General features: G+C 51.0%; 1 protein-coding gene across 1 annotated transcript in view; it reads right to left on the bottom strand.

The window, feature by feature from the left end:
• The window catches only part of IGFBP2 (insulin like growth factor binding protein 2), a 61,850-nt gene extending 52,816 nt beyond the window's left edge, over positions 1 to 9,034 (bottom strand). Inside the window, exon 1 of the mRNA XM_054381307.1 lies at positions 8,632 to 9,034. Within this exon, the coding sequence (XP_054237282.1) occupies positions 8,632 to 9,034 (403 nt within the window). The remainder of the gene's footprint in view (positions 1 to 8,631) is intronic.
• Between the last annotated feature and the right edge of the window lie 1,089 nt (positions 9,035 to 10,123).

Below are 10,123 nucleotides of genomic sequence, written 5' to 3' on the forward strand. Positions count from 1 at the left end.
CACTGAGAACAGAAACACCATGTTGGCAAACCACTCTGAACCTACAATCTCAATGCCAAACTGTCTCAGCAGCTAGGACATAAAGGACACAAACCAGCCAGCCACCTTGGATTATCCACAGCCTCAGTAGCTACACATCCCTGTACAGCGGCACCCCAGCACCTGCTCTGGGTTCCAATGGCATGGGAAGATGGAGCCCCATGCCAGCCATACCTCCTGTTCCTCCTCCTCATGCCACTCCTCTTCACTAAACCTGAATTCCTCTCCCTATTTCTGCTTGCGTTTGAAGTGCCAGATGAAAGAGCAGCAGATGGAGGCGAGCGAGTCGCCCGCTGCAAGCAGCAGGAGCACTTCCACATGGGCTGTGTGGGACGGCGGCCACTGCGCCGGGCGCCAGTCTTGCACCTGCCCCTCCAGCTCACAGCACAGCCGAATGGCGCGTCGAGCACCATGGACGAAACCCCCTGGATTCAAAACATAAAATGACCCCCAAGCAACTTTCCAGATGTAAAAAACAGTCAGATTCTGGCCAGTTTTACTGCTTTTGTTTTTCTGCCTTCACTGGGGCCACTCAGAATTTGTCCTGCTCCCCTCAAAAGAAAAATTTTGGCATTCCGTACCCTACAGGAAGGAGCCAGGTCACACTGGAGGACACATACCTGATCTTTGGAAGCATGAAAAAGGTCTTGGAGGACACTGAAACCCACACAAATACCTTCAACAACTGGCTGCAGTATCTCCAGACTGAACAGCAAGCAGTCCTGAGAAGTGGACAACAGATGCACACCCTTTTCTAGTTTTAAAACAGCAAGAGAAAGACATGGGAAGGTTATCAGGCAACTTCCTCACCAAGCCAAGAGAAGCTCATTAGCATGAACCAGGTCTTCCACAACCAGCCAGAGAGCTGCAAACAGACTGCCCTGGCTGAAAAGCAAAATCTTTTGCTGTAATCTTGAGCAAAAACACTGAGCAAAGCTTCATGAATTTTCCTGACATTATAGGACTCTCCCACAGACAACACCACACAAGTGACTGCAACAGCACATCACTTACTGTAGGCATCCTGCCTCACCTGGCTACACAGACAAGCTGCAAGGAGGCACAAAACCTGATCTCTAAAATTGCCTCCAGCCAATAAGGTATTGGAAACATCCTTAATTTCAAAGGCAAAGCATTAGAAATCCCCTTATCCCACCTGAGCTAGTTTATCTGCAGAAAATTTTAAGGAAAAGCAGGAATTTCAACACTGTCCAATTCCCACCAGTCCTTTGTGTCATTCTCAATTACAGCCCAGAATGAAATACCAAGAAATCGTTCCTCACAGCCGGCAGAATTAATGGGATCTTTGACTACAGAGAGCACCAAGCAGCGAACTTGTTCCCTTACCAGCCAAGAGGCACAGTGCAGCTTTCTTCAAAATAAAAGCTGCAATGTCAAAGGATAGTTTAAAGCTTATAAAAGTGACCTGATGTTTCCCAGTATTCCAGTCCATAAGAAAGGCACATGATAACTGACACTTTCCTTTCTAGAGCAACCTATTTCCACCATAAACTGACGCAGCAAGAGATTTTATCTTCATACTGGTATCTAACTAAATTATGTGTGAGGCAAAACACTGAACAGAAGACAATAATGCAGTTACAACAAGCTGTCAAATGCTGGGCTGCAGCAGAGCTCTGATAACTTGGCACTAACCCCTTTCTGCTAAGCCTGTTCTTAGGATAGCCACCACATCACGTCCACTTGTAATTAGATGGCAGCTCACACGTTTAATGAGGTCATGCTTGGCCAGTTCATGAGTGAGAAACATCTCTCAGCTTGCTGGCAGCAACTGCCGAAAGCAGGCAAAGATGTTTCAGCCACACTGAGTCTGATAAAGGTAGTTTATCTTCACAGAAATAATAATAAGACTAGATTTTCAATCTGCTAAACTGGCAGAAAATTCATCCTTACAGAAAAGAAAAGATTTGGTTGGGTTAACTCCCTATCATGGCTCATCCATAGCCCTAAGAGCAAGACCTATATTACAGAACACAAGGATGTGCAACAGGACAGTGAGGGAGTGGGCCACAACTACCATGAGATCAGCTCAGCAGGGATGAAAAGCAGTGCAGAATAACCTGCATGGTGTGTTTGGGCCCCACATAAGGTTTTTTTCTTCTTTCCCTAGTCTGTATCAAAACCATTAGCCTTCAAATACTAGCACTAAGCTCCCATGAGGCAGCATGTTGTTGCATGGCACACAGCAAAGGGGCAAGTAACATTCCTCCCTCCTGGAAGCAGACACAAGGCACTAACACAGCTTTCCCTACAAGGGTAATGCCATCAGGTGAGGCCTTTCTCTTCCACTGAGGACAAACCTGCTTCTTCTGGCAGATGCAAACAGTCAGCAAAGCCAAGCCCAATGTGTTCAGTATGTGTTGCTAAGGACACCTTTGAAAGCAGTCACACACACTGATTCAGGAAGCACCTCCCCAAGGAAAGGACAAGGGCGAAGATGGGTGGAAGCAGAGGCAAAGACAACGGCTTTGCATCCCTCTGATATGTAAGGGGTCTGCTAAGCAGCCACTGGATCAAAGTTATGTATTTCACCCTGCTTCAAGGAAAGAAACCAGGATTTCTTACATCTGGAAACTCTGTACACCTCCAAGCTCAGCCCTCCTCCTCTAACAGAAATGCTTTACAAGCATATCTAAGTTTTACCTTGACCTTCTTCTTACTCTGACTGCCTAGAACAAAAGATCTTCCCTGAAGGAATCACAGCCTCAACAAAGAAGGCAGACGTGACCATGCTCAGAAAGCTAGAATTGCCCAGTCCAAGCACAAACACAAAGAATCCACCAGGGAAACATCTGTTCCTCCTAGCTCCTTAGTGCTGAATGCAGGACCAGAAAAAGCAGGTATAGGAATGCTGCTGGGCACCAGGATGAAACCCTGTCTTCACAAGCCTGGTTGTGTTTGTGGGTTACAGCAACAGCTGCCCATCGGGCAGATAAATTAGCTCCAGATATCACTGCAGCCAGGTCTAGCACAGAGCCATACACAAACACACCTCTCACATTCCAGTTTTCACTGTTTTGCCTCCCAATTTGTTTATCTCGGCTCAATTCCTGGATGTGGATAAAACAAACGACATGGACTTTCTCACAGACAGGGCTTCTTGCTGTTCTCTTGACAAATACCATGCTCAGCAAGCGTGAGCCTCAAACCCAGAGGAAAGGAAACAACTGCAAAGGGCAAGAAGGAAACAGATCGTTTGCCAAGGGACAGCATGAAAACACTTCTCCTTTGGGCCTGAGCCTTAAAATCTTCCCAGGCTTCCCCCTCCCTCTAAGCCACCATTTTCATACCGCCATCACTACAAACATAGTAAATTCTAGTGGGACTGGGGCAGGGAATAGCATTATTTTCAAGAAGCTGCTCCACAATTTGTTACTTATGGTCTTAATAGGTAAGATGACATCTAGCTCAGGGGCACACCAGGTTAGCTCTTGACAAGACATAGGTGCCACAAAGGCACTTAGAGACCCAGTTCACCTACTGGCAAAGCCCCAGAGGCATCTGTGTGCTTTTTCAACCACATATCATGTTTGGAGCTATTAACTGCATTTTACTTCCAAGGCAAGGAGCTCTATAGACGTTTGGGTTATCCTGGGCAGAGCCATGGCAGTGGATATATTAACAGACTTTGTGGATTTAATTCTTGCAGTTGACTTCCCTGGTGTCTAGTAATGTCCAAGCTTGCACAAGCCAAGCTGACCTCCTGGTTGCAGCACTTCATAGAATCATCAATAGAACAGCTTAGGCTGGAAGAAACCTTAGAGATCACTTAATCCAACCGCCCTGCCATGGGCAGGGATGCCTCTCAACTAGACCAGCTTATTCAAGGCCCCATCCAACCTGGCCCTGAATTTGTTACTACCCTCCCTCTTATTCTGGTGCTCAAAAGGCACTTACACAGCACAAGGAGGATACTCATAGCCTGGCTCTCCTCTACCCCTCACTTTTTAGCAACACAGTGCCTTCCAGTGTCCACTGCTGTGTTAAATCTAGCCAACTGGACTGACAGAAGGACTGATTACACACATGCACATGCAAACCATGACAGATGCTTCATTTCCTTATAAAAGCAGAAGAAAAGCAGAAGTCTTCCTTGGCAATTCAGTGGACATGAAAAATGCACTCATAGCATTACTGGCATGGTTTTCAAGTTGCTGTTAAAATTCCACTTATATTATGCTATCTCCAACCTCAGAGTCTTCTGTGTTTTGGAGCAATACATGAAGCTGTCTATTAGCAGCTGACTGCCAAGGGGAAATGGGAGGTTTTGACATTTGACCTGTAAGGAAGGATGTGTGGCATTTGGGGCTACCCAAATAAGGATTTTAGCTGGATGCTAAAACAAGCTGCATTTTTAACAGTTAACTATTTTGGCACTGGTTTTGCATCATGGGAGTTCAAAGTGCAATCCTTGACCAGGTGAACGAGGCAACCTCACCCGTGCAAGTTCAAGTCTGCCTGGGGCTGCATTCTTTGCACAGCCCTCTTCCCACTTGGAAAGGACACTCTGCACTGGCATGGACTGGGGAAAAAAACACATTTGTTTTAATAAAGAAGTCAGATTCCAAAGCAGAACTCAATAGCCAGCAGCAGATTCTGAGGCAGATCCCACTGAATTAGTACACACATCCCAACAACAAAATAAAACAATTCTACAAACCAAATTGATCCTCACTGGCAAAGGGACATAAAAACACCCTTAACTAGTCAGCTTTGAACAGCGGTTCAGGCACCTTTTTTTCAAAGGGGAACAAGTTTTATTCCTAGGATCTTGTCTCCATTAGGAGAAAACAGATGTTCTTCAGCTATTCTCATAACCTGGGCAAGACAATTTAGGATATTCGCTGACATGGCTAAGATCAGCCCTGCTCCACTTCTAGCACAAGTTCCCACCCTGCAGAGCAGCACTGGCCCCCTGATGCCTCTTGAGCCAGTTCAGGTCATTGATCTGACAAAATAAAAAACATTGGTTTGTTTCCTGGAGCTGCTTTTCTGCAGAATTAATTCCAGTAAACCACCCCACTCTGACACAAGGTGAGAACTAAATGCAGCAGAAGGAAGGGAGAACACTGCAGCTGAGAGCTGGACAAGACTACACAAGCCTGACTTGTTCATGATGGCCAAAGCACAAAGCAGCATCCCCACCCTCCAGCTGAGACTGGAGAGCTTGAGACATGCCAATGGTTCCTAAAACCCCTCTCAAAGCACATTGTGTTTCCAAGACACATTTGATCCTGGACCACCCTAGAACTGCTTGGAGAGAAGATGGCTATCAAGGACTGGGACATTATGTGCCAGCACACAGACTGTTAACATAAAGTACAGACAGCACTCATTCTGCTCTCTGTGTCCTCAGGCACATCATTTAGTTCATGTGCAAAACAGCATGCCAATCTCACTGAGGTGCTGAAAGAATAAACACACTTGAGACTGGCATGACCTCTGCCAGCTACACACACACAGTAACAACCCTCTGTCCCCAGTTCAGGCAGTTCCAGTCAGCAGCACGTAAGGTTTGTTAGACGATGACCTGAAATAAACTGTAAAAGAGTGTGGTACACTGGCATCTAAACTATTTCAGAGGCCCTGATCCCTGGAGGTGCTGAGCCTCCATATCACTCCCACCACTGGTGGGAGTTCATGCACTTGCCTCCCCAGGGTGGGTTGAAGTTCTCAGCCTGATTTCCACAGACTGCTGATATTTTGTTCCAACATTCCCAACATCTTCAAAATACCCAAAGCCTCTTGTGCAACAAGCAACATCCTCTGCTTCCTAGCTACATGGCAGTTTGTGTTACTTTCCGCCTACAACAATTTCAGGGTTGGCTTTACAGACCTAAGTGGAAGACTAAACAATGCTGGAGCCACAGCAAGAGAATCTGCACTTTTATTCCATGTTTCATTTGGGCAATCCTGCCTCTCATCAGGGACAAAAAAAAACAACTTGCCAACCTCTTAATTTAGGAATAGCACGAGCTCTGCATTCCAGTCCTGAATCAGCCAAAGGAGTCTTTTCAAGCTGGAAAGGGGGAAAAGGGCAAATACCTTTAAGCACCGTAAAAAGGAAAGAAAAAAAAAAAAAAGCTTCAACACCTGCCTTTTGCAGGCAAAAACTTGCTCTTGGGGCACTCTTGAAACTCGCTTGACATCAGGATTTGAAAGGGAATTCCAGTCCCTGCTCTTGGTGGATGCCAGACTGCCCTCCTTGTCACCACTTTAAACCAAAAGCAAAACCTCATATATATTTTGCAGGCACACTGCAGATGGAAGAGAGGACATGAGTCTGAACAGAAGAGTATCATGTGAAGCTGGCAGATCTGGGGTTTGGTTCTGTTGTGAGTTTGTAAGTTGCTGTGTTTTTTTCTAATCATTACAACAACCTGTTAAAAGTTTAGTAATCTGAAGAGAGCAAACCCTTTTCTGCATGTCCAAGCTCCTCTGCCAAGACATGCTAGACTTTGAATATTCCAGCTGCACGTTTCATGTCATGCTGGTTAAGGATGCACCAGTATTTTTATTATTCACCACCTATGGACACTACAGAGCACATATTAAAGTGTTCTTAAACTGTGCTGTTTGTGTGCACTACACACAAAGATATAGTTAGATATATCGTATCAATTGTACTGCAGTAAAGATAAAAAAATCAAGCAAAATACCCAATGAAGCAACACAATTCTGAAATAAAACCCATAAAAGCAAAAAGAGCAGCATTAACTCAGAAAATCACCACTCAACCCATCACTGCAATGCTCTCTGCCATCCCTCTAACTTCTTGTAAAAGCATGACCCTGGATGTCAGCACCAGGTTCCTTCAATCTAAATGCTCCTGCTTCTTCTGGAGGGTGTAAAATTCGTCCCTTGACACTCATTCTATAGTCATGCAAGATTTCACATCAACATGTTCTCCAGACTCCTAGCTCTCCCCAGTCTGTCACAGCTGGCCAAAGGAGGGAGAACAGGAGTGGGGCCAAGGAGTGGGACCACAGCAGTCGTAGCCTAGATGCTTGGAAACAGCAGTTTGCAATGTGCAGTTTTCCCTGCTGCTGATTTTCCTTCCCTCCTCTCTTTCCATCTCTCTCCGTCAAGCAGAGCAGCGTTCGTGGGTACTCAGCTGTGCTCCCATCCTCTCGGCGAACAAAGCCGAGAGGTCCAGCCCGCTTCAGAGAGCTTTTAAATAAAGCCTCAACAAGAGAGAAGAGAGGGAATCTGAAGTCGTGCTGCTGAACTAGTTATGCAAACAGGGTCAGAGCCCCCAGTCGTAGCCAGAGAAACAAAAAAACAGCAAGGAAAGAGAAGTCAGGAATGGGTGATTTCAAAGGAGAAAGTGCTGGTTTCTACTCCCAGACCTGATTCGGCAATTTTCAACATCCCACGCCAAGAGAAAAAGCTTGCTGCCGATAGCAAAGGAGAGGAGGCATTAATAAAACCAAGCTCTGCTGTATCGGCATGCCCAGAAATGCTGCCTCCCACGGCAATTGCAGCAACAGGTCAGCAGTCTGTTGATGTCGCCGTCCTTGGGGCTGTGCCCTCGAGGGACACTCCTGTTTCCCCGGCACCCAGTTCCTGGATCAGGGATACACACCGAAGCCGGGGCACCCACGGGAGACGGCAGCAGCGAGCCCTGCTGGGAAGGAGGCCATAGGGAACAGGGTCCCTACATAACAGAGACCCCGCAGCCCATCAGCCCCATGATCCTCCCACACTGCCTCTCCCCGTACCTTTGGGGCATCCATCACACTCCAGAGTTACTTTACTCCCCTACCAAACCCAAATCTGAACCTCCACCTCCCTTCGCTCCCCAAAGAACTCCGCCTCCCACAGCTGCATTCCCCCAAACTTCACCTTTATCTGCCCCCATGAGTTTTCTTCCGTAGAAGATCTTAATCTCCACCTTGCCCCTGAGGCCAGACCCTGCACGCCCCTTCCCCGTTACACCTCACCCCTACTGTTCCTGCCCCGTGCCATGGAAGCCTCTCTCACCCCTGGAATACCTGCACCCCACGAATACCCATTTCCTCATTCCCCAAGGGGTGCATTCACGCTCCTTCTCCCCCTCCATCACTCCTCTTATTCCTGTTCTTTGTCGCTTCTTGGACTATCTCGCAAGGATCCTCCTTCCCTGCCCTCCCCCAAGGGGTCCCTCTGTCCCAGGAGGAGCCCCTTTAGGCCACTCTTTAGGATCCCTTTGTCTCCTGGACGCGCCAGTGCCCCGCTGCCCCTCTGCTACCCCTGGCGCTCTGTCTGGGGTGCGTGGTGCCCAGTGCTCCATGCCTGGTGCGCGGTGCACAGCGTCAGCGGCCGCTGCACACTGCCTGGTGCCCAGAACCAGGTCGCCGGTTCCCGGTGTGTGGTGCCCGGTGCGCAGTGCATAACGCCAGCGCCCAGTGCTCAGCACCAAGTTACCGGCGCCCGGTTTGCGTTGGCCGGTGCCTGGTGCACAACGCCAATGCCCGGTGCAAAGCATCAGGTCGCCGGCGCCGGTGCCCCGTCATCGGTGCGCGGCTCTCGGTGCTCCCTGCCCGACCCGCGGTCCCCGGTGTCGGCTGCGCGGTGCCGGGCGCTGCTCACCTGCGGGGCGCTCGGCGCTGGCGCCGTACTCGGCCGTGTCGCGGCGGCGGGCGCAGGTGCCCTGCCCCTGCACCAGGGCTTGAAGGGGCAGCTCGGCGCCGGGGTCCGGGTAGCAGCGCAAGCCGGCGGCGCAGCGCGGCGTGTAGACGCCGCACGCCTCGGCCTCCAGGCGGGCGCACACCGGGCAGCAGCCGCAGCCCGGCTCCCGGACCAGCTCGGGGCAGGGCGGGCGGGCGGCCGGGGGGCAGGCGGCCAGGCGCTCCGCCGTGCAAGGCGGGCAACGGAACAGCACCTCGGGCAGCGCCGGCCCCGCCAGCGCCAGCGCCGCCGCCGCCGCCACCACCAGCAGCCGCGGCCAGGCGGCTCGCGCCGCGCCGCCGCGACCGACCCCGCCGAGCGCCATGGCGGGACTGACGGGCGGCGAGGTCGGCAGGTGGACACGCCGCTCGGCCCCCCGGCGGCGCGGCGCGGAGAGGAGCGGAGCCGAGCGGCACGGCACGGCGCGGCGCAGCGCGGAGCAGAGCGGGGCCGGGCGCGCCGCGGCGCCGCCGGGTCCTAGAGCCGCCCCCGCGCCCGCCCCACCCAGAGGGGGTCGGGGCTGCACCGGAGGGGAGAGTGTATCAGATTCAGAGGGGGTCGGAGGCTGCCCCAGAAGGGAGAGAGGTGTATCCCAAAGGGGAAAGGGGATCAGATCCAAAGGAGTTCGGGGGCTGCCTCGGAGGAGAGAGGGGCATACCCCAAAGGAGAGAGGGGATCGGACCCAGAGGGAGTCTGGGTCTGCCACATCTGAGGTATGGGATTGACTCAAAGACAAAAATGGTGGTCTGGCCAACATGGGGCAAGGGCCTCCTGCAGCAGAAAGTCAGGGTTTGTCCCACAGGGGATAGTGATCTGCCTCCAAAGGAGGCTGAGGCCTGCCCCAAGGCATAGAGCAGGGCCATACCCACAGGGGATAGAGGCCTGCCCCCCAGGGGAAGTAGGGAATTGGAGCCTGCCCTTCCCATAGTACAGAAAGGGATGGAGATCCAACCCCACCAGAGGGTTGGGGTCCTGTCCCGCAGGGACACTGTGCTGGGAAAGGGGACTTCGTGATCCCCGTATCCCCAGAGAGAGCCAACAGAGGGGCTGAGCCTACTCTCCCCACACTGCCCCAGAAGGGCAAGGCCAGGCACAAGCATCTATGTTTCAAATCAGGTCCCATCATGGGGATGGAGGGGCAAAACCTGGGCTCAGGGACAGTCTCACTATCCAGCCCCCCCACCAAATGCTGGGCCTGGGAGCCACCATACCTCCATAAGAGCAGGACTCTGAAGTGTGAGTCCTCACCTCTACTCTCAGGTGAGACCACTTGAACACTCAAGGCTCCATGCCCATAGGGCTGCCCACGTCTCCAGCCTGGCTACTCATACAACATTTACACTCCCAGACTGAAGCCATCTGCAGCAGGCTCAATGCCATCCCTGTGGCACTGCCCTGTGAGGACAGTACAACC

Source organism: Indicator indicator, chromosome 5 (assembly GCF_027791375.1).
Source record: "Indicator indicator isolate 239-I01 chromosome 5, UM_Iind_1.1, whole genome shotgun sequence".
Taxonomy (NCBI): Eukaryota; Metazoa; Chordata; class Aves; order Piciformes; family Indicatoridae; genus Indicator; species Indicator indicator.